This window comes from Mustela nivalis (genome assembly GCF_964662115.1).
Source record: "Mustela nivalis genome assembly, chromosome: 6".
NCBI lineage: Eukaryota > Metazoa > Chordata > Mammalia > Carnivora > Mustelidae > Mustela > Mustela nivalis.
In genome coordinates this window covers 151109754-151132978 of record NC_139025.1, presented here as the reverse complement: position 1 = coordinate 151132978, position 23225 = coordinate 151109754, and the positions used below count along the sequence as shown (strand labels likewise).

The window sequence follows — 23225 nt, the reverse complement described above, 5'->3', positions numbered from 1 at the left end:
GTTTGGTGGGGGATGGGAGGGGGGGGTTGGCTCCTTCATGCCTGGAAGCTGTGTTGTTATGCCTAACACAGGTGTTACTATCTCAGGTGTGGCTGAGGGGACACAGCCACTAGCACTGACCTCTTGGAAAACGCCTCAGGGCGCAGAGGGCTGTTCACACTGTGTTTGGCTGGATTCTGTATTGGTCTCTGATGTCTGTTAACCACGGGGCCCAGGGAACAGCCAAAGCTGTTTACATCTCACCTGCAATCCACTTTTGCAAGCTTGGAAAGACCTTTTACAAACCCTCCAACCCATCCCAAGTCTGAACCCACAGCCACCTCCTTTATATAATCCCCACAACGCTTGCTGGGATTTCCCCTGCTCTAAATCAACCCAGGGCTAGGAACCAGACATCTAGGGGCAGCTCCTATGCCCCCCAGATCCTGATGGAAGTATTCAGACTAGGACTTTATCATTAAACACTCAAAAGCAAAAAAGGGGGGTTGGTCACAATGGTCAGGGACAGACGGGAGACAGAAAAAGGGGGGGCAACATTACCCACCTAGAGATACAGCTGTCTGACTGTTCTGAAAAATTCTTCTTAAGAGAAAAACAGGCGTGTATTGGGGGATTGGCAAGAAGGGGACAGAGTAGGCTGTGGGCAGGGAGAAGTTGCCGCCTAGAACCAGGGGTCTCTTCCTCCTCCTTCTTTCCTCTCATCAGCCGGAGACAGAAACTAACAATCGCGGCTTCAGGCAGCTAGAAGCCTGAAACTGGAGAAAACCAGTAGGCAGAGAAAAAAAGAACAAAACAAAACCAAAGCCCAGATACAGGGGGAGAAAATAAAAGGTAACTAAATAAATTATGTGTCTGCCTAATATTTTAACACAAATGTGTAATAGATAAATTACATATGTACATACGACATCTAACTAAAAAGAAATTTTCTTAATTTGACCCAATTGGAAATCCAAAATTTGTGTACAGACAATGTATATACCAGAAGAATTTATGTAACAGAGATAAAAACGGTGCTGATTGTCTTTTGTGTGTCTGCAACCCAAGTTCTAAATTAACTTTAGCATTTGCTAAAATGCACCAATTGACGTAACTTCATGGTCTTAATACTGGGGCTCAAATTACAGTTATATCCAGAGATTCCACTATATTTAAACATCGTGTCTGCTATAATCTTAAGAAAGTAACTAAATATAAGATAGAGAAAAGAAGTAGGAATGTCTCACTTTAACTATAGCTTTGCCTAAATTTCCCATAGTCATAATACCCATTGTCCTAAAAATATCCCACATTGGCACACACTCTAACACAACGAGTAATAAATTAAAACTAAATCTTTGGCACTTTCAAATTGGCTTGGTTGGTACAATGGGACTCCACAGACCCCTTAGTTAAAATAGCTATTATAGCCCAATGTAAGTTAAAACAGGGCCTTCGAGGATTAAAACTTATTATTTAAAACCTAATTAACAAAAGGGTGATTATCCCTGATGCTTTTCTGTTTGACAGCCTAATTTCGCCTGTTCTTAAACTTGGACAAAGTAAAGGGTGCTGGATTCGTTTGCTGGGGTTGTCATAACCAAATACCACAGACTGGGTGACTTAATCAACAGGAATTGATTTTCTCACAGTTGTGGAAGCTGGGAAGTCCAAGGTCATGGTGTCGGTTGATTCAGTTTCTGGTCCAACCTCTCTTCCTGCCTGGCTTGTGGGCCTTCTTGCTGTGTCCTCACGTGGCCTTCCCTCTAGTGGTGCAGAGAACGAGAAATCTCTCTCCCCTCTCTCTCTCCTCTTCTTTTTGTAATGCCACCAGTCTTATTGGATTCAGGGCATGCCCTTATGACATCATTGAATCTTAGTTATCTTTGTAAAGGCCTTATCTCCAAATCCCATGAGGGTGGGGGTTGGGGCTTCCACTTATCAGTCTTAGAAGGACATTCATAATCAGTCCACAGCAGGTGACTCATGGTGGATTACTATAACATGAGTGCTCTCATCCCATCCATTGGGTCTTTATATTCAATACCTAATACTATTAAGACTACTGAATCTATCCAATCGACAATAGGTTTATATTTTGCTCTTATAAATGTGGCTAATACGTTATATCGTGTGCCTGTTCCAGCAGCTTCTCAGCTGCATTTCGCCTTCACCCCTGAAGGAGCATAACCCACCTCTTCCAGGGTTGGGGAACCTCAACAGCTTCACTACCGCATACAGCCAGCACAGACAAGATCTTCCCACGTCCCCCAGGAGCACAGGCATGCCATGACCAATGACATGCTTCTCCAACGAAACTCATTTGACACACTCCTTGCAGACATGTAAGTCCCGTATCTTTTAGTCCTTTGGGGGCTGGTGGCGACATATTCCTCATTTACACCCCCTCCCATCAGTGCCCTCAGAAGCTCCTTCACTGTCGTAGAATCTTTAGCAACTTCTTATGTCTCCTGGAATTTCTAGACTACTTGAAATGGCCGTAAGTTGCCCAAGAGCTTGTGATACAAGAAACTCTCTCTCTTAGCCTCATGTGACACACAATTAAAACAAAAAAGTAACTGGTTACACATTGGGCTTTCCTGGAAATAGAGACTCTCACAGACCTTGAGTCTATGACTTTCCAGATCCATTGTGCTTTTCTAGATATCAGCTCATACCCTCCAGCAACATAACTGCTGAGAAATACACTTAACCTGAGAATTACACCAAGACATTATTGTCAAACTTGTGTTTTTAAAAATATTTTATTTATTTATTTGATAGATAGAGATCACAAGTAGGCAGAGAGAGGCAGGCAGAGAGAGAGGAGGAAGCAGGCTCCCCACTGAGCAGAGAGCCCAATGCGGGGCTTGATCCCAGGACCTTGGGATCATGACCTGAGTCGAAGGCAGAGGCTTTAACCCACTGAGCCACCCAGGCGCCCCTAAACTTGTGTTTTTAATACATTTTACAAACCTGACCAAAATATTGTTAGACACCAAAAATTTCCCATTTGTTTTTGTTTTGGCTAATGCTGTATAAATGGAAAACCTGGTTACGGGCTGGCGGAGAAGGACTTCTTATATGTCTCCATTTCAGGCTCAGAGTAAAATGTTTCCTGTGTTGTATGAGGAACTTGGGCCCTACTTCCTGAAAGTCTCCGCTCTCGTCACCCGAAAGTTCCACTGAAATGATTCTAGATAGCCACCGGGCCAACTGTTCTGTGCTTTTTTTTTTTTTTTTTTTTTGATCCAGTATTTGTCCTTTTGACATATCTTCACCCATGAATAGCTAAAGTCTGTGATCTTGCTTTTTCCAGCACAGTAAAGTCCTATTACAAATCCTGCCTCCAATCTCCAGTCTGTAACCAGAGCCCCCTCCTCCTCCGACTCTCACACACCGTCCCAGTGTTTCCCCCAGCCAAAATCCATTCAGGGACAGGCACTAGATCTGGGAACATCCCCCGTGCCCCACAGCCCACCAGCACTATTCACACTAGCCAGTCCTAAGCTATTTTCCCTGCCCTGCCTGCACACACCCCAATAAGTCTCTGGCTTAGGCTTTCCCTTGTTCCTCTCTGCATCTTGACCAAACCTGTTGCTTCCCCATGTGGCCCTGTGAGGTGTGCTTCCCCCTTTCAGGAAACATTAACTCATAAAATCTTTCTGTGTCCTCATTCAGGCACTTGCATGAATTAGAATTTTGCAGGTACAATTGAGACAGGAGCCACTGCTCAGTACTCAGACGCAGAATACCAGGCTCGTGTGTGTATCTCTGTCCCCGTGTGTGTTTGTGTGCGCGTGTGCGCACGTGCACATGCATGCGCACACGGGTAAAAGCGTATATGACATAAAATTTACCATCACTATTTTAAGTGTACAGTTCATTAACATTCATTCCATTCAAAGTGTTACCCAGTGTTATATTGAGGATGTTATCCCCAACATCCATCTCCAGAACTTTTTTTTCCCCAACATCCATCTTCAGAACTTTTTTATCCCCAGAAGTTTTTCATCATCCCAAACATAAATTCTGCCTGGTATCCACCATCTCACTTTCTGTCTCTGAGTTCTGGGTACTTGATATGAGTGGGATCATACAATAGCGGTTGTTTTGTTCCTGGCTGGTTGTATTTAACGTACTGTCTTCAGGGTGCATATTGTTACATGTGTCAGAATTTCATTCCTTTTTGAGACTGATGCATGCTCATTGCATGTATATATTTCTTCATCCATTCATCTCCCAGGGGACACCTGGTTTGTTTCCGCCTTTTGGCGATCATCAATGACACTGCTGTGAGCGCTGGCATACAAATGTGGATCTCCACATAACGACCAGAAAGAGCTTTCTGAAAGCCGTTTAACTTACTTCCCTCCTGAAAAACCTTCTATGGGTAACTAAACAACAGCGAGGCGCTTGGGTATTAAGTGACTGAAGCTCAGGTCAGGATCCTGAGAAGAGTCCCATATCATGCTCCCTGCTGGGCAGGAGGCTTGATTCTTCCTCTCCTCCTGCTCTTCCCCCTTGCTTATTTTCTCTCTCTCTCTCTGCCAAATAAATAAAATCTTTTTATAAAACCAAAAACAGGGGCGCCTGGGTGGCTCAGAGGGTTGGGCCTCTGCCTTCAGCTCACATCGTGATCTCAGAGTCCTGGGATCGAGCCCCGCATCAGGCTCTCTGCCCAGCGGGGAGCCTGCTTCCCCCTCTCTCTCTGCCTGCCTCTCTGTCTACTTGTGATTCTCTCTGTCTCTCTCTGTAAAATAAATAAATAAAACCTTAAAAAAAAAAAAACAACAACGAGCAACAATGAGATACCATTACACACCCTGCAGAATAGCTAAAATGAAAAGGATTGGCAATTTCAGTGTTGGCAAGGATGCAGACAATGGGACAGTCACACGGTGTTAGTGGTAGTATAAAATGATACCAACCACTTTGGAAACATGACTGTTTCTACCCGATAGCCCAGAAATCCCATTCCTAGATACTATTTACCCAACAAAGACTTACACAAAAATGTCCATAGCAGCTTTATTTATAACAGCTACTGGGGGAAAAAACGCTAATGTCCCTCTGTAGATGAATGGATAAATAAATTGTGGCATGCTCATACAAAAGCGTACTCGTGTTAAAGAATAACTTTTTTAAAGATTTTATTTATTTATTTGACAGAGAGAGATCCCAAGTAGACAGACAGGCAGACAGAGAGAGAGGTAGAAGCAGGCTCCCTGCTGAGCAGGGAGCCCGATGCGGGGCTCAATCCCAGGACCCTGGGATCATGACCTGAGCCAAAGGCAGAGGCTTAACCCACTGAGCCACCCAGGCGCCCCAAGAATAATTTTTATAAAGTCAAGTCATAATTCTCTTAACCCACTGAGCCAGCCAGGCACCCCAAATCATGATTCTCTTAGATATAAAATAAACACATGTCAAAGGTTTGATTTAACTCTTTAATGAGATCCAGAAAGATAGTACAACTGATTCAAAGGGAAATTCAAAGGACCACACATATAAACTATAATTAAATAAGAAATAATGAAATATTTACAAATAGATGAAAAACTGGCAAGACTGAGGAAATCGACAGTAATTAAATGCATTCCACTGGACACAATTTGCATTTTTCTAGACAAGAACCATTTCTTGAAAAAACCTTAGAGTTGTTCTTTATATCGAAGACAATGAAAGGTGTAGAGCCCACATAGAATCCGATATCCCTGAGTGTGTACTAGGCAACGCCTTATTTTTCATTGGACAAGAATATTTGGGGGACCATTTCAAAGTTTTCATGAATTTTCTATACATTACATAGTAATAAAAAGAATGAGTTGGTGGTACACTCAATATACATGAAGCTCACAGACATTACATTGAGCCACAAAGGGCAGATGTGGAGGAGTATACACTATGAAACCTGCTTATGGCTGGGGCGCAAGAGAGATGGGAAGCTCCCCATGGGAATCCTACTGGGTGCTGGAAATGGTATATACCCCGATTTGGGTGGTGGAGATACACATATGTACAAAATTAGTGAACAAGCCTTCTCCTATCCTACTTGTCCCCAGATCCCTCCAACAATTGCTATTTATCTTTAAGATGAAGTCCAAACTGAGATCTGGTCCCTATTTTGTCTCCTGACATCTATCTCTGTTGCTCATTTTCCTGACATTTCCTCAAAGGTCCTTTACGGTGTTTTTTCCTGTTCCCTGGCCTTTCCCACCAAATCATACCTCTCACTCATCTCGCAGTCTTACCTAACGCTGCCAGTCTGTGTAGGTGTCCCTCCTGGGTGCTCCCAAAACATCGATCAGCGTTCCTATCACTTTTGCCACCGACCTGCAAGTCTAACATCCTGTGCGCTCCCTGAGAAAGTTCTCAAGCTCAGCACAATGCCTGGCAATAGGGAAGGCAGAGATGTGAAAAGAAAAAAGCTAAAGGAAAATTAAGGCAGTGTGTGGCCCAGGAGATTTCAGCTGAGTGTCACCCTTCATTGAGTTCTGAGACGATCCTACTTTCCTTTCTGGGTAGTACCCTTGAGTCTGAGTATTCGGAGCTCTCTAGATTTTTCATACCTTGTACTTTGTCTCTATCCTGCTATTTGGCCTTCTCATTATTAAAAACCTGCTTTTGCTTTTCCCCATGTGTTTTGTTTGACTGCAGCGTGTTATCTTTGTAGCATTTTAAAATCGGCAGATTTCACATAAATTTTCAATTTTTCTTAGAAGAAAGAAAGGGAAGGAGGGAGGAAAAGAGGGAAGGGGAAAGCGGGGTAGGAAGAAACATCTGGCATCACAGGGCCCCAGTCTGGCGTGGCAACACTCGGTGGAAACAGCAGCGTGGCTTCGCACTCGGGGAGCGCACACGTCCCCCGAAGCAGCTGAGTTTGCGACCCCTTTCCCGGTCGATGACACGGACAGTAGCTCGCGCAAGCTCGGGTGGGGCAGAGGCCAGCGTTTCAAGGAGGTGGAGGGGAGAATCCGTCGAAGCCTCACAGAAACATTGGGTAAGAGCCTGGGCCTGGTCTGTGGAAACTGCCAAGTCTCGGGCTCCTCTCAAACTCCGGGGGTTTTCACTCCCGCCCCAGCGCTCGGTTTAAGGGGCCCGTCTTATTGAAAGCCTCCACCGACAAGAAACACAGGGTACACGAAGATCCCGAGAGTACCGGAAGCCCGGGGGTTAACTGAGGTCACGTGACCTCGACTTCCGCACTCTGATTGGGCGTTGGGGACGCCCCCGTCCCAGGGGCGGGGACAGGTGCCATGGGGTGACGGCATTGGTCGGTTTCCTCAGGAAACAGCCAATCGGGATCGGCCGGCTTCCGGCGCGAAATGAGCTGGCGCTCCGCGCCGGGGCTGAGGAGCCTGCGCGGGGAGTTTGGACCGGGTTACCGCCCGCTGCGAGCTTGCTGGATAGGTGAGTTCGGCGCGCTCGGACTTACGGGCGGATAGGCCTGGCCCAGCTCCCGCGACTCGGCCCCCGGGCCGAAGAGGAAGGCTCTCAGGTTCCTCCGTTGCCCGCTCTGGTTCGGCGCGGCCCGCGGAGCCGTGCTCGGTCGCGGCCAGTAGCCTGAGAGGAGCGCCGAAGAGCACGCGTGTTCGCAGACCCGCGCACAGAGGCGCGGGGGTGGGGCCGGGGCCGCCCCGGGCGTCGGTGGGAGAGCCGGCCCAGCACCCACGGTGTTTGGTTCTGTGCGCCGGTGCCTACCGGGGTCCCAGCCCAGACCCCTGGCACTCCGCACCCGCCCCCCAAGACCAAAGTTCGTCCTCTTCCTGTGTCCTTCCATGGGCACGCGCTGGGCTCCGGGGTTTTGGGTGCGCTGCGTGTCACGTGCTCGGGACCCATTATCTTACAAGTGTGGCTCCGCGGCACCTCCGCGAAGGGGAGTGGTTGAGGACACAGGCTGCGTCGCATTGCCTGGATCCAATCCCGGCTCTCCCGGTACGAACCCCGTGGCGGCCCACTCGTCATTTAAACTCTGACTCGGTGTCCCTCTGTCTTAAGGCGGAAATCATCTCTTCCGCATCCTGGAGGTTTCGTTAGGATGAAATGGCTTAATGTAGCCAATGGATGCTTCAGGGAGTACTTGGTACGTAGTAAGGGTTCCGTTGCCCCAAGTAGGTAAAACTGCCCTCCTTTTGACGAGGAGAATCTGAAGCACCATTAGGTTGTCCCTGTGTTAAAAGAGCTGCCTGACTCCAAGGCGTATTCCAGACCAGACTTCCTCAGGTTACTCAGCGTTTTGGACATATAACGGGCTGAGATGGGGGAGGCACATGCCAGCTCCTGGTGCCACCAGTGCAGACAAGTAGCACTTCTGTGTCCCGTCAGGGTTCAGGGGCAGTAACGGCAGAGACTGGGGTAGATGTCAGACATTGGGGGGCGCCTGGGTGGCTCGGTGGGTTAAAGCCTCTGCCTTCTTCGGCTCAGGTCATGATCCCGGGGTCCTGGGATCGAGCCCCGCATTGGGCTCTCTGCTCAGCGGGGAGCCTGCTTCCCCTTCTCTCTCTGCCTGCCTCTCTGCCTACTTGTGATCTCTGTCAAATAAATAAATAAAATCTTTAAAGAAAAAAAAGAAATTGGGAAGGCAGACAGAAGTATTGCATAGGAGGAATGTAAATAGAACTATATTGAACTAAAGTTTTGTTAGCCAGGCTGCTGTTGGAAGGTAGCTTATAGTCTGAGAGGGAACAAAATTTCTGGGTCTCGAGTTCTTTTCAGTGCGGATCACCATGATAGCCACCATATTCGTTCTATTTCTTTCTTTCTTTTTTTTTTTCCCCTTAAGATTTTACCTTTTTGACAGAGATCGCAAGTAGGCAGAAGGGCAGGCAGAAAGAGAGGGGGAAGCAGGCTCCCTGTGAGCAGAGAGCCCGATGTGGGGCTCGATCCCAGGACCCTGAGATCATGACCTGAGCCCAAGGAAGAGGCTTAACCCACTGAGCCACCCAGGTGCCCATCGTTCTATTTCTTTTTTTTTCTTTCTTTTTTTTACTGATAAGAAAACCCAGAATTTAAAAACTACACAAAGCCCTTGGGGTTAGGTGTGTAGTGAAAGTCCAATATGCAGAGAAATCATATGCATCCAGTTGGGGATAGTCAGTAGTATCTATGAACGAGGGAGAAGGGAAGGAGATAAGAAGAGTGGGAGGGATTTGAAATATATTTGAAGCACTTTATGCCTTTGAAAGAGAGTAGGACAGAATTTGACTTCTTAAATTTGGTTGGTGAGTACATGGGTATCATTTTTTTTGTATGCTTGAAATATGTAAGGTTAAATATATATTAAATGATTATATTTTTCATACTAGTTTTAACCAAATACACACTTATTCCAACATATAATACCTATTCTCTGTATATACTTTTATGTACTTCTTTTAATGGAAGAAAGGATAGAACAAAGAGGCCCAAAGTAATTGCAAAGTACCCGGGAATGGAATGCTAAAAGCCCTAGGGTTCGCCATTGCTGGGAGCATGTCTTAAGCAGTCTCCTTCTCCAAACACCTGCTGTTCCATTGGCACAAATACGCCATGGACACGCTTCACACCCCCCACCCTGTCTGGAACTGTACACCTGCCCTTCAAGACCCAGTTCAGTATTCTTTTGAAAGCTTCTCTGGTTTTCCTGAGTTTTTCCTTCATCTGGGAAGCTATAGACCTGCCCCCACCTCCACACTGGCCCATTTTGTTTTTTAAATTGAAGTATAGATGGCACAGAATGTTACCTTCATTTCAGGTATGCACCGTAGTGATTTGACAGCTCTAGACTGCATGCGGTGCTTGCTGCAAGTGTAGCTACCACCTGTCACCGCCCAAAGCCGCTACGATACCATTGACTCTATGCCCTGCACTGTACCTTTCATCCCCGTGACTTGTTCATTCCCTGCCTAGAAACCTGTACCTCCCATTCCCCTTCACCCATTTTGCCTGTCCCCAGACCCCTCCTCTCTGGCAGCCATCAGTTTGTTCTCCATATTTATGGGTCACAGACTTTTAAAAGAAGAGACGTTTTGTGGGACTTACTTCATTGAGTTGTAATTACTTGTTGACATGTCCATTTCCTGCCGGTCTAGAAGCTCATCTAGGGAAGTAATTAGGTCTTGTCTGCCTCTACTCCAGTGCCCAGAATGGTGCCTGGCATGGAGTGAAAAACACATGCTGAAGTCAGCTTGTGGAAGGTCGTGGGGTTATGACATATGGACTTGGTTCTCTAGAATTGCAAGGAACTATTAGATTTACTTTGTTTAAAAATTCCTGTATCTTAATGAAACCCATTCGCAGTATCAAGGAAAATATTACACCCATAATTCTGGCTTTCAACCACATCAGCTATTTTCCTTTGTCATGGGTCCTTCCCGAATTTTAGCTATACAGATTCTTAGCTGTAAGCATAATGTACTCATAATTTACTCTTTTTTTTTCCAATATCAAAGTACTCCCATGTAGCCACTAGGTCTTCATGATTGTGATTTATCTTATAAATTATCTCAGTATTGCACTCTCTTTGGTTTAATCGGTATGCAGTGTTACTTTGTGCTATTAATTCTTAGAAAAGAAAATGTTTTCCCATAAGTTTATTCAGTGTCTGTGTAGTCTGGTGAACTGTGTTTATACTTTCTGATCATTTGTTCATGGGAACTTTGGTGTTCTTTGTATGGTGGTTTTTTTTTTTTAAGATTTTTTAAAAAATTTATTTATCTGACAGATCTCAAGTAGGCAGAGAGGCAGGCAGAGAGAGGGGGAAGCAGACTCCCCACCGAGCAGATAGCCTGATGCCGGGCTTGATCCCAGGACCCTGAGATCATGACTTGAGCCGAAGGCAGAGGCTTAACCCATTGAGCCACCCGGGTGCCCCTCTTTGTATGTTTTTAATACTAATTCTTTGTTTTTGCCAACTTTCATTTCTCACAGAAATTTTTTTAAAGGATTTTATTTATTTTAGAGAGAAAGAGCTCATGCGTGGCGGTGAAGGGCAGAAGGAGGTGGGGGAGAGAATCCTAAGCAGGGTCCAAGTTGAGCACAGAGTGTGATTGGGGCTCGATCTCATGACCCTGAAATCATAACCTGAGCTGAAACCAAGAGTCAAATGCTAAACCAACTGAGCCACCCAGTGCTCCTCTCAAAGAAATTTTTTGAGAAAGAGGCTACATAGTATCTTAGGAAGTACATAGTATATGTATATATACAATTTAAAGATTAATTATTTAAAAATTGCAAAGTTTAAAAATTATAAAGTTTAATTAACAGTAAATTATGTAAACATAAATAATGATTATAAAATAGTAATTACACATAACCATCAAACTGATCAAGAAATAGAGTATTCCTGGTGCCCCTGGAGTATGACTTCCCTCTTAAGCAGTCTCCTTCTCCCCGCACTAGAGAGAACTATTCTGATTTTGTGATGATTATCTTGTCTTCATAGTTTACCCTATGTATGCATCCATGGATAACATAGTTCAGTTTTACCAGTTTTGAGATCTGTAGTTCAGTTTGGTTTGACATTATGTTTGTGAGATTCTTCCATATTGTGGATACAGGCTTTTTAAAAATTTTTAAAATAATTTTTAATAAACATCTATGTTATTGCTGTATTTGTTTATGTTATTATGTGATTGTGCCACAGTATCTGTCCTGGTGTTTTGGGTTTTGTTGTGGGTTTTCTGTTTGTTTGTTTGTTTATTTTATTTTTTTTTTAAGATTTTTTTTTTATTTATTTATCAGAGAGAGGGGGCGGGAGAGAGCGAGCACAGGCAGACAGAAGGGCAGGCAGAGGCAGAGGGAGAAGCAGGCTCCCTGCCGAGCAAGGAGCCTGATGTGGGACTCGATCCCAGGACGCTGGGATCATGACCTGAGCCGAAGGCAGTTGCTTAACCAACTGAGCCACCCAGGCGTCCCTGTTTGTTTGTTTAAAGATTTTACTTATTTATTTGACAGACAGAGATCACAAGTAGGCAGAGAGGCAGGCAGAGAGAGAAAGGGAAACAGGCTCCCTGCTGAGCAGAGCGACCTATGCCGGGGCTCGATCCCAGGACTCTGAGATCATCACCTGAGCCGAAGGCAGAGGCTTAACAACCACTGAGCCACCCAGTCGCCCCTATTTGTTTGTTCTTACCTATCTTGGCTTTTGATGGCATTTGGATTGTTTTCAGGTTTTGGCTATTGATGTCGTTGTGAATGTTCTTGTACATATGCCCTGGTGCACATGTTCACAAGTTTGTATATGTAAGTCAGAGAACTACTGGGCCGAAGAGTGTGTGTACCTTATATTTTATAAGGCCAAATTGTTTTCAAAGGTGGTTGCACTCCCTCCCACCAGTGTGTGAGACTTTCCTTTGCCCCACATTCTTGCTAATATTTGATATTGTCTTGTAATTTTTGCGTATTTAGTAGGTATATGTATAGTAGTGTTTTCTTATGGTTTCAATTCCCTGGATTATTAGTAAAGGTGAGCTCCGTGTTGTTTATGGAATGTTTCCTTATTTGTAAAGTGTCTGTTCGAGTTTTTTGTCTTTCTTAGCAGCCATCTTGCTTTATCTCATTACTTTGTAGGAATTGTTTAAACATCCCAAACCCTACTAATTTGTCAGGTATATATAATGCAAATGTCATCTCTGTGGCTTTTGAACACAGATTTTAAATATGGTAGTCTACCATTGTTAAGCATCTTTTTTTGTGAAATGCCATAGGTAAAAGTGCAAAAAACATCTGTATAAGCTGTGTAGGAATGAGTTAGCATAGTAGGCCCGATACTTCTCTTTAGAAGGACCTCCTTGCAAGATTGGTTCTTGGCTGGTGAATGGGAACTTGGCTTTTGAAACGTTTCCTAAGCCAAGATGGTTGTTTTGCCTACCTGGGACACTAACATCTGCTTTCATTCTGAGAGTCCACATTTTCGGTGGACAGAGGGTTCCTTTGTAACCAGCCCCCAGTAAAAACCCTCGATTTTGCATCTCTGGCAGGTTTTCAGGGGCAGAAATGGTGCATCTTCCCTGAGCAAGAGTGTGCTCTCATGGCAGGTAGAGAGCAGTATCCTACAAGCTCTGCCTGGTAGGCCTTTTCCCCTTGCTGATCTGGCTGATCCCTGCTCTCTGTTGCTACACTAAATCTTAGCTGCGAGTAGTACTTATTATATGCTGAGTCCTGGAAGTTGTTCAGTGAAGCACTGAACGTGAGGGAGTAGTCTGGGAACCCCCGAAATAGCTTAATGACATTATTTGTCAAAGCTCAGAATATGAGCTTTCTGCTCATATTTGTCAAAGCGAATACCCCTGTACTTAGCAAAGCACATAGCTAACACCCTCAGAGGGTGTCTGCCCCATCTCATTCTGTACCCCAAAGACAACCTTCATCCTGACTTTCGTGTGATCATTACCTTGCTTTTCTTTACATTCACTTGTCTCAAAAGTCTTGATGCTCTTTTAGGCTATTTGACACATAAAAAGATTCTTAAATTAAGATGTAATTCTCACAGACCTGTACCCTTGGGGCAAATAATACGTTGTATGTTAATTTTTTTTAAAAAAGGTGTAATTCAATTTTGCAGTCTTTTTTCTTTTTGTTAGTGCTTTTTGTATCTTATCTGAGAAATCTCTGGGAAGGTATAAAGTTATTTTATATTATCCTGCAGAAACTTGATTTTTTTTTTAAGATTTTATTTGCTTGAGAGAGAGAGAAAGTAAGAGTGCACGCATATGCTGGAGAGGGGCAGAAGGAGAGGGATAAGCAGACTCCCCCGTGAGTGGAGAGCCTATGTGGGGCTTGATCCTTTGGGATAATGACTTGAGCCAAAGGTAGACATTTAACTAACTGAGCCACTCAGGCACCCCCAGAAACTTTATTGTTTTGCCCTTTACATTTAGATCTGCAGTTCACTTGAAAGTGATTTGTGGGGCACCTGGATGGCTCAGTAGGTTGGGCAGCTGCCTTCGGCTGAGGTCATGATCTCAGGGTCCTGGCATCAAGTCCTGCATCGGGCTCTCTGCTCAGCAGGGAGCCTGCTTCCCTCTCTCTCTCTCTCTGCCTGCCTCTCTGCCTACTTTTGATCTCTCTCTGTCAAATAAATAAATAAAATCTTTAAAAAAGAAAGAAAGAAAGAAAGAGATGTGTGTGTATGGAGTGAATGAAGTAGGGTTTAAACTTCATTTCTTTTCCATGTAGCTATCCAGTGTCCCAGCACTAACTATCAGAAAGATTGATTCTCTGATGTGCTGCAGTGATAAGTGTCATAAATTATTATAATTTGTCTGTGTATGGGTTTGTTTTGGGGTCCTTTTACTCTTCCACTGGTCTTCCTGCCTGTCCTTATATCATCACTGCTTGCTTTTTTTTTTTTTTTTTTGAGACAGAGCACCTACAAGCATGGCGGGGAGCAAAGGGAGAGGGAAAAAGAATCTCAAGCAGGCTCCATGCTCAGTGCAGAGCGCAATGTGGGTCTCGATCTCATGACCCTGAGATCATGACCTGAGCTGAAATCAAGAGTCAGACACTCAAATTTACTAAGCTACCCAGGCACTGCATCACTGCTATGGTTTTAAACAAGTTTTTTATTACGTCTTTATGTGTCTGGCAGAGCAAGTCTTAAGCACAGATATTTGCTTGAAGTGGCTATAAGACTATTAGGTTTTCTGGTTGTTGTTGTTGTTTTTTAAGGTTTTATTTATTTGAGAGAGAGAACGTGTACACAGATGGAGAGTGAGAGGGAGAAGTAGACTCCCTGCTGAGTAGGGAAGCCAATGTGAGCTTGATCCTGGGCCTCCAGGATCATGACCTGAGCCAAAGGCAGACACTTAACCAACAGAGCCACCCAGCGCCCCTTCTGTTTCTTTTTGAGTGACTATTGATAAGTTAATTTTTAAAGAAGTTAAAGATTAATGGGCGCCTGGGTGGCTCAGTGGGTTAAGCCGCTGCCTTCAGCTCAGGTCATGATCTCAGGGTCCTGGGATCGAGTCCCGCATCAGGCTCTCTGCTCGGCAGTGAGCCTGTTTCCTCCTCTCTCTCTCTCTCTCTCTGCCTGCCTGCCTCTCTGCCTACTTGTGATCTCTCTGTGTCAAATAAATAAATAAAAATCTTAAAAAAAAAAAAAGAAGTTAAAGATTAAGATTAAGATTTTAAAGTTTATTGGCACAATGTTCAGGATCTATTATGATATTTCTTTTTTTTTTTTTTTTTTTAAAGATTTTATTTATTTATTTGACAGAGAGAAATCACAAGTAGATGGAGAGGCAGGCAGAGAGGGAGAGAGAGAGGGAAGCAGGCTCTCTGCTCAGCAGAGAGCCGGATGCGGGACTCGATCCCAGGACTCTGAGATCATGACCTGAGCCGAAGGCAGCGGCTTAACCCACTGAGCCACCCAGGCGCCCTATTATGATATTTCAATGTAAATGGTATATGTAATTAAGTCTCTTCTTTCAGTCCTGTTACTGATTTGTGTCTTTTCTCTTGTTTTTGGTAAATCTTTTCACAAAACAAACTTTTTGCTTATTGAGCCTCTCTAGCATTTGTTTATTGTTTTTAGTTGTTTATAATTTTCTCCTTTCTATTCTCATTAGGCTTAGTTTGTTTTACATTTTGTAATAGATTTTGGATACATTTTGGATAGATGCTTTCTGCTCACTAACTTTCTGCCTTCTTTTCTGACAGTATGTCCCTACATTTCCTGGTCACTACCTCTTTAGTTGCATATCATATTTTTATATATGGACTTTTGTTATTTTTCAGTTGCAAATATATCCAGTTCTCATTGTGATATCTTATTTGATGCACAGTTTATTTATATTTATTTCTAAACATGGAGATTTCCTGTATTTTTTTTTCTTTTACTTTGAAAAATAAAAAATCTTAGGAAAAGTTGAAGGATTAGTACCGTAATGCTCTTTTTTTTTTTTTTTTAAAGATTTTATTTACTTATTTGACAGAGAGAGATCGCAGAGAGAGAGGGGGAAGCAGGCTCCCTGCTGAGCAGAGAGCCCGATGCAGGGCTTGATCCAAGGACCCTGAGATCATGACCTGAGCCAAAGGCAGGAGCTTAACCCACTGAGCCACCCAGGCGCCCCCCCCTCCTTTTTAAAGATTATTTCTTTATTTATTCGAAGAGAGGAATGGGCAGGCCAGGGGAGGAGCATGGAGAGAGAGACAGGCAGACTTCAAACTGAATGCAGGGCCCAAGGCCGGGCTCGATTTCAGGACCCTGAGATCATGACCTGAGCCAAAAGCAAGAGTTGGACGCTTAACCAACTGAGGCACCCAAGTCCCCCATGATCTATCTTCTTAAGTATACATTTGCATTCATAAAAATAGTTCATATGATAGGTTGCAAGGAAAAGATTGGTAATTTCTCTAAAGTAGAAATATTAGAAACAGTCCTTATCACTATACAACAAAACTAGAAATTTAAAATGAAATTTTAAAAAAACAAAAGACTGGTCTATATGGAAAATGAAACCCTCAATTAAAAGAACTCTTGGATGCAGGGGAACTGCAAATTGATATAAAGGATTCCTGAAAATTAATTAAATGAAAACAACATTAGATTCTGTAAGATACATATAAAGTAGTGGTTGGGGGGATTTATTGTCTTACAATTCAGGAAGGGAAATAAATGAAATAAATTCTAAACTTAGAAAGTTAGAAAAAGAACAAAGTAAAACAAAAGAAAGCACAAGAGAATAAAAAACAATAAAGATAAAAGCAGAGGTTAATGAGATGGAGAACAGAGAAACATCTGATTGAGAAATCACAATCTTAGATCTCAAACCATTTAACAAACCAGGTAAACTAATTGCTAAGTTAAGAACATTAGGAGAAATCACAAATACAAAATAACAAGTGGAGAAAAATGTTAATAATATTAATTTGCATACTTCTGTGTTAAGTGATTTTGAAAATTCAAATGAAATGGAAAATTATTTAGGAAAATACAATTTACCAAAATTGACGCCAGCAAAGATTGGAAGTTAAATCACTCAATTTTCATAGAATAAGGTTATGAAAGAACCGTCCCATTGAACACACACCAGAAAAACCCACTAGATCTAAATGGTTTCACAGAGAAACTTTATTGAAAAATTTTTGAGTCCATGTAATCCCAGTGCTAAGTACATTGTTTCAGAGCATAGGAAATGAAGGAAAACTTCCAAATTCTTTATTAGTTAACTTTTTATTCTTACAATTATTGGTTTAGTCATCTGTCTTTAGTTGTTGAAGGGCTAAAGTGAAATAAAATTTCCCCCAAACTTTTCAGTCTTCTAGATATCTTTGGGTTTTATGTTTTTAAAAGCAGCTTTATTGATCTACAGTAAACTGTGTATGTGTAGAATGTATGGTTTTTTGTAGGGGTGGGGTGGAGGGAGAGGGAGAGAATCCCAGGCTGACTCTGTGCTAATCATGGACCCAGCGGTCATGACCTGAGCCAAAGTTGGGATTCAGTTGCTCAACCAGCTGAGCCAAGCAGGTGTCCCTGTGAAGTGTACAATTGGATTTTTTGTTTTGTTTTGTTTTGTTAGGAGATATCATCACTATATTCAGGTTCATTAACCTGTTCATCTTTCCTAAATTTTCCTCATGCCCATTTGTATTGCCTCCTTCCTGCTCCCCTTCCCCTAGTCCAGAATGAAGAACTCTTATAGTTTCTTAAAACAAACAAATACAGACCTAATTAAAAGTGGGCAAAGGAACAGCAAAGGAAACAGTTAACAAAACCAAAAGACAACTGACAGAATGGGAGAAGATATTTGCAAACAACATCAGATAAAGGGCTAGTATCCAAATTCTATAAAGAGCTTAGCAAACTCAACACCCAAAGAATAAAGAATCCAATCAAGAAATGGGCAGAGGACATGAACAGACATTTCTGCAAAGAAGGCATCCATATGGCCAACAGGCACATGAAAAAGTGCTCCACATCACTCGACATCAGGGAATTACAAATCAAAACCACAATAAGATATTACCTCACACCAGTCAGAATGGCTAAAATTAACTAGTCAGGAAATGACAGATGCTGGCTAGAATGCGGAGAAAGGGGAACCCTCCTGCACTGTTGGTGGGAATGCAGGCTGTTGCAACCACTCTGGAAAACAGCATGGATTCCTTAAAAAGTTGAAAATAGAGCTACCTTACGACCCAGCAATTGCACTACTGGGTATTTACCCTAAAGATACAGATGTAGTGATCCAAAGGGGCACGTGCACCCGAATGTTTATAGCAGCAATGTCCACAAAGTGAAAGAACCTAGATGTCCATCAACAGATGAATGGATAAAGAAGAAGTGGTATATATAGTCAATGGAATACTATGCAGCCATCAAAAGAAATGAAATCTTGCCATTTGTGACGACGTGGATGGAACTAGAGGGTGTTATGCTTAGCGAAATAAGTCAATCAGAGAAAGACAACTGTCCTATGATCTCCCTGATATGAGGAAGTGGAATGCAATATGGGGGGCTTAGGGGGTGGGAAAAGAATAAATGAAACAAGATGAGATCAGGAGGGAGACAAACCAGACTCTGAATGTCACAAAACAAACTGAGGGTGGCAGGGGGGAGGGGGGATATGGAGAGGGTGGAGGGGTTATGGACATTGGGGAGGGTATGTGATATGGTGAGTGCTGTGAAGTGTTTAAACCTGGCAATTCACAGACCTGTACCCCTGGGGCTAATAATACATTACATGTTTATAAAAAAATTAAAATAAGGGTTGCCTGGGTGGCTCAGTGTGTTAAAGCCTCTGCCTTTGGCTCAGGTCATGATCTTAGAGTCCTGGGATAGAGCCCCACGTCGGGCTCTCTGCTCCGCGGGGAGCCTGCTTCCTCCTTCCCCCTCTCTCTCTGCCTGCCTCTCTGCCTAAACTTATGATCTCTGTCTGTCAAATAAATAAATAAAATCTTTTTTAAAAAAATTAAAATAAAATAAAATTAGAAAAAAGAAAGAAAAAGTGGGCAAAGGATTTGAGTGGACATTTGAGCGAAAACATGAAAAGATGCTCGACATCACTAATTTATTAGAGAAATGCAAACTGAAAACACAAGATATCTCACACTCACTAGGATGGTTACTATAAAAAACAGAACAGAAAATAACTTGTGTTGGTGAGGATGTGGAGAAATTGTGCCCTGTTGGTGGGAATGTAGAATGGTATAGCCACTGTGGAACATAGTATGGCTATTCCTCAAAAATTAAAAATAATAGAATTACTATAGGATCCAGGAATTTCACTCCTGGTATAGACCCAAAGGAATTGAAATTGAAAGCAGGGTTTCAGAGATATTTGTACACACATGTTCACAGCAACATTATTCACAATAACCAAAAAGTGGAAACAACCCAAATGTCCATCGACAGAAAAATGGATAAACAAAATGTGTTCGATCCATACAATAGAATGTCACTAAGCTTTACAAAGGAAGGAAATTCTGACACATGCTACAGCATGAATAAACCTTGAAGACAATATACTAAGTGAAACAAACCATTCACAAAAAGACAAACACTGTATGGGTCCACTAAAGCAGTCAAATTCATAGACGCAGAAAGAATGGTGATTGTTAGGGGCTGGGGAAAGGGAAGTAGAGAGTTATTGCTTAACAGGCATAGTGTTTCAGTTTTGCAAGATGAGAAAGTTCTGGCAATTGGTTGCACGACAATGTGAATATACTTTATTCCACTGAACCAATGCTCAAGATGGTAAATTTTATATTACATGTAATTTAGCACAGTTAAAAAAGGATATAGGAGCCAGCTTTAAGGAGCTCCATTCCCACTAATCAAATATGAAAGCGTTTAAGTGTGGAAATAATGACAGTAATGGATGACAACCCACCAAATACATTAAGAATCCTTCCTGATAAAAAGCAAATAGGGGAGAAGGGAAAGTTCTTTATACTCACATGCCAGCTACTGAACGATAGTGCCCACTACAAAGACTGATGGATGGGGTTATGAAAACCATCATTGCACAATTCTGCTGTTTACTATCACACTATTATTTCTTCAGGCCTGAATCATCAATGGATACTAAAACAATTACTTTTTCTAATTATCTTATTAGTGATTTCTGGCATAATTAATTTGGTTGGACAACATCTTGTGACTTCAATCCACTGAAATTGTTGAGACTTGCCTTATAGCCTAGTACATGGTCAGCTTCTGTAGGCATCTGTTCTTGAAAAGAATGCACATTTTGTAATTGTAAAGGTTGTGTTATTCAGAGCTGGGTGGTTGCTGATTGTTTAGTTACTTATTCTATCAATTACTGAGAGCTAATTTTAAATCTATAATTATAGTCTTTTGCTTATAATTTTATCAGTTTTCCTTCATGTAATTTGCAGATACTTCATGGGCCATACAGATCTAAAGTTTTCTATCTTTCTAGTGAATTTAATTTTTTTTTTAAGATTTTATTTATTTGACAGAGAGCAAGAGAGAGAACAGAGCAGGGGGTGGGGGGAGGGTGGGAGAAGGGAGAGGGAGAAGCAGGCGTCGATCCCAGGACCCTGATCTCATGACCTGAGCCGAAGGCAGATGCTTAATGACTGAGCCACCCAGGTGCCCCAGAATTTATCATTCTACCAAGACCCTCTTCATCTATAGTAAGGCATTCTGTCTTAAGAATCTGTTTGTCTGGTATTAATATAGCAATCTCAGCTTGCTTCTGGTGAGTTTTTACTTTTTTTTTTTTCATCTTACTTTCAGCCTTTCTATACACCTAGTGTTTCAGACATGTCTCTGACAAACAGCAGATACAGTAGTTAGATTTCATTGTTTAAGTTCAGATTGATAATCTTTTCAGCCAGAGTGGTCAGTTTATATTTATTGTAACTAACAAATATTTGGATTTAAATCTACTACCAACTTATTTTGTACTTTGTATTACATTTTCCCTTTTCTCTCCTTTCTTATAGCTTTTCTTAAAGGTTTATTTGAGAGGGAGAAAGCATGCAAGCAGAGGGCGGGTGGCGAGGGAGAGGAAGAGAATCCCAAGTAGACTCCCTGCTGAGCATGGAGTCTAAGCCGGGGCTGCCCTGAGATCATGACCTGAGCTGATATCTAGAGTTTTAAGTCATTATATTTTTATTCTTCAGTGGTTACCAAGAAAGTGCAGCATGCACATTTGTCTTCTCAAAGTGTGAAGCTAAATAACACCATACACCCCTTATAACACAGGCCTTGGAGCACATTAACTCTCTTTATTTCACTTATGTGTCATTATTGTTGGGTATTTTAATGATTTATTTCAGCCCTGCAAGACATTATTGTTGCTTTGCACAGTCAGGGTTTTCGTGGATTTAGCCACATATTTACCACGGTCTTGACTTCTTTCCTTGATATCATCTGTCAGTTATCTAGATGATAGTTCCAATTATCATCTAGAACTTCCAGATAGGCTCACTTTTCTACTACCTGAAGTACCTCCTTCAGAATCTCATTTAATGAGAGTCGCTGGTAGAAAATTATTGGTTCTGATGATCTGAAAGTGTTTTTATTTTACCTTGTGTTTCTTTTATGACAACTTTGAGATATAATTCACAAAACATAAAATTCACCCATTTAAAGAGTACAACTCAGTGGCTCTTACTATATTCGTAGACTTGTGTAGCCATTGTCACAGCTGATTTCAGAATATTTTCCTCAACCCAAAGAGAACCTCCGCACCCCTTGCCGTCACCCCCCAATCTAATCATCACCCCCATCCCCAGGCAAGCACTAACCTACTTTCTTTATACAGCTTTGCTTATTCTGTACATTTCATATAATTGGAATCATACCATATGCCTTTTTTTGTGACTGGCTTCTTATCCCTTAGCATAGTATTTCAAGGTTCATCATTATTGAAGCATGAATCAGTACTGTATTCCTTTGTATGACCAAATAATATTTCATCACAGGGACACACATGTTTTATTTTTCCATTTGTCAGTGGATGGCCATTTGGGTTGTTTCTACTTTCTGGCTATTGCAAATAATGCCTCTATGAACATTCAGGTACAAGTATTTGCTTGAATCCATGTTTTGCATTCTTTTGAGTGTATATCTAGGAGTGAAATCACTCTGTTTAGGCTTTTGAAGTACTGCCAGACTTTTCTAACACAGCTGCACCATTTTGTACTCTCAATAGCAGTGTATGAGTGTTCCGATTTCTCTGCATCCTCAACACATATTATCCATTGCTTTTGTTATAGTCAGTTTAAAAGTAACAGCTTTACTGAGATGTAATGTAATTCACATATCACAAAATTCATCCTTTTAAAGAATACAATTCAGTCTCAGTTTTTGAGGGATATTTTTGCTGGGAAAAGAGTTCTAGGTTATTTTCTATGAGCACATGGAAATACCATTCTGCTGCCTCCTGATTTTCATTTGTGCTAAAGAGATCAATTTTCTGTTCAAATGTTGTACAATGATATAATGTGATGTGGATTTCTTTTTTATCTATCCTGCTCAGAATTTGTCTGCATTCTTGAATCTGAAGATTCTTGTCTTTGATTCTGGAAACTTCCCAGCTGTTACCTTTTTAAGTATTAGTTCTGCCCCAGTTTCTCCTCTTTCTGGAACTAGATTTCTGTTTAATTTCTGTAACAGTTTCTGACTGTATCTTCCATGTCTTCTAATTTCTCATATTTTGTACCTGTTTATCTATATGCGTATGCATTTGTTAAGTCAGAAACCATGAAGGATCTTAGATTTTGTCTTTCTTTTAAACTAGGAAGTTAGCCTGTCACAGGATTTTATACACACGGGTACATGCACATTTGCATAGGTATTATTGAGACCCAAGACCCCTGGATCAGAGATAAAGACAAGTTATTGTAGCAAACACAGCCAGCAATATCTTGCATCAGTTCCCCCTGCCCTAATTCCCACAGGGTGAGGTGATAAGGGCAAGGTGATACTGTGAGTATATACAGTTTAGTGCATTACAGAAAAGGAACTTCAAAATTCAGAGACTCTGAACAGTTAAGGGTTGCTGACACACTGCACGTCCTTCCCTCCAGAGAGATTACTCGTTACCCTAGGATGTAGGCAAATCTGCCCCGGGTGAGATGGGGAAGGTGCCTTAAGGTTTGTGACCCTGAAATGTAAGGAAATGTCTCCAGGGACTTTGTCTTTACTACTGTGGGTTGTCTCTGGGGAGGTGTGACTCCAGCTCTCTCTGGAGGGACACACTATGTCTAACTGCCAAAGATTTAACATGTCCTTTGCTCAGTAGGCTTGGACCATGTAGGAATGTGAGAAATCCCTGGAAACTGAT

General features: G+C 42.2%; 1 protein-coding gene and 1 long non-coding RNA gene across 5 annotated transcripts in view; both read left to right on the top strand.

Moving 5' to 3' along the window:
* Nucleotides 1-3165, top strand: part of LOC309867393 — a 42749-nt gene extending 39584 nt beyond the window's left edge. The window contains exons 3-4 of the long non-coding RNA XR_014313148.1: nucleotides 2129-2324; nucleotides 3079-3165. This is a non-coding gene — a long non-coding RNA (uncharacterized lncRNA). The remainder of the gene's footprint in view (nucleotides 1-2128; nucleotides 2325-3078) is intronic.
* Nucleotides 3166-7192: 4027 nt separating this feature from the next.
* The window catches only part of BLM (BLM RecQ like helicase), a 90778-nt gene continuing 74745 nt past the window's right edge, over nucleotides 7193-23225 (top strand). For 2 of the 4 annotated variants that reach the window (XR_014313130.1, XM_082736133.1), the window contains exon 1: nucleotides 7981-8065. Coding sequence is in view for 1 of the 4 variants with exons in the window: in XM_082736133.1 (XP_082592259.1) it covers nucleotides 8043-8065 (23 nt within the window). In the remaining 3 variants the exon portion in view is untranslated. Of the gene's footprint in view, nucleotides 7393-7980; nucleotides 8066-23225 lie in introns of those variants that run through there. The other 2 variants (XR_014313129.1, XM_082736134.1) reach the window with 2 other exon arrangements.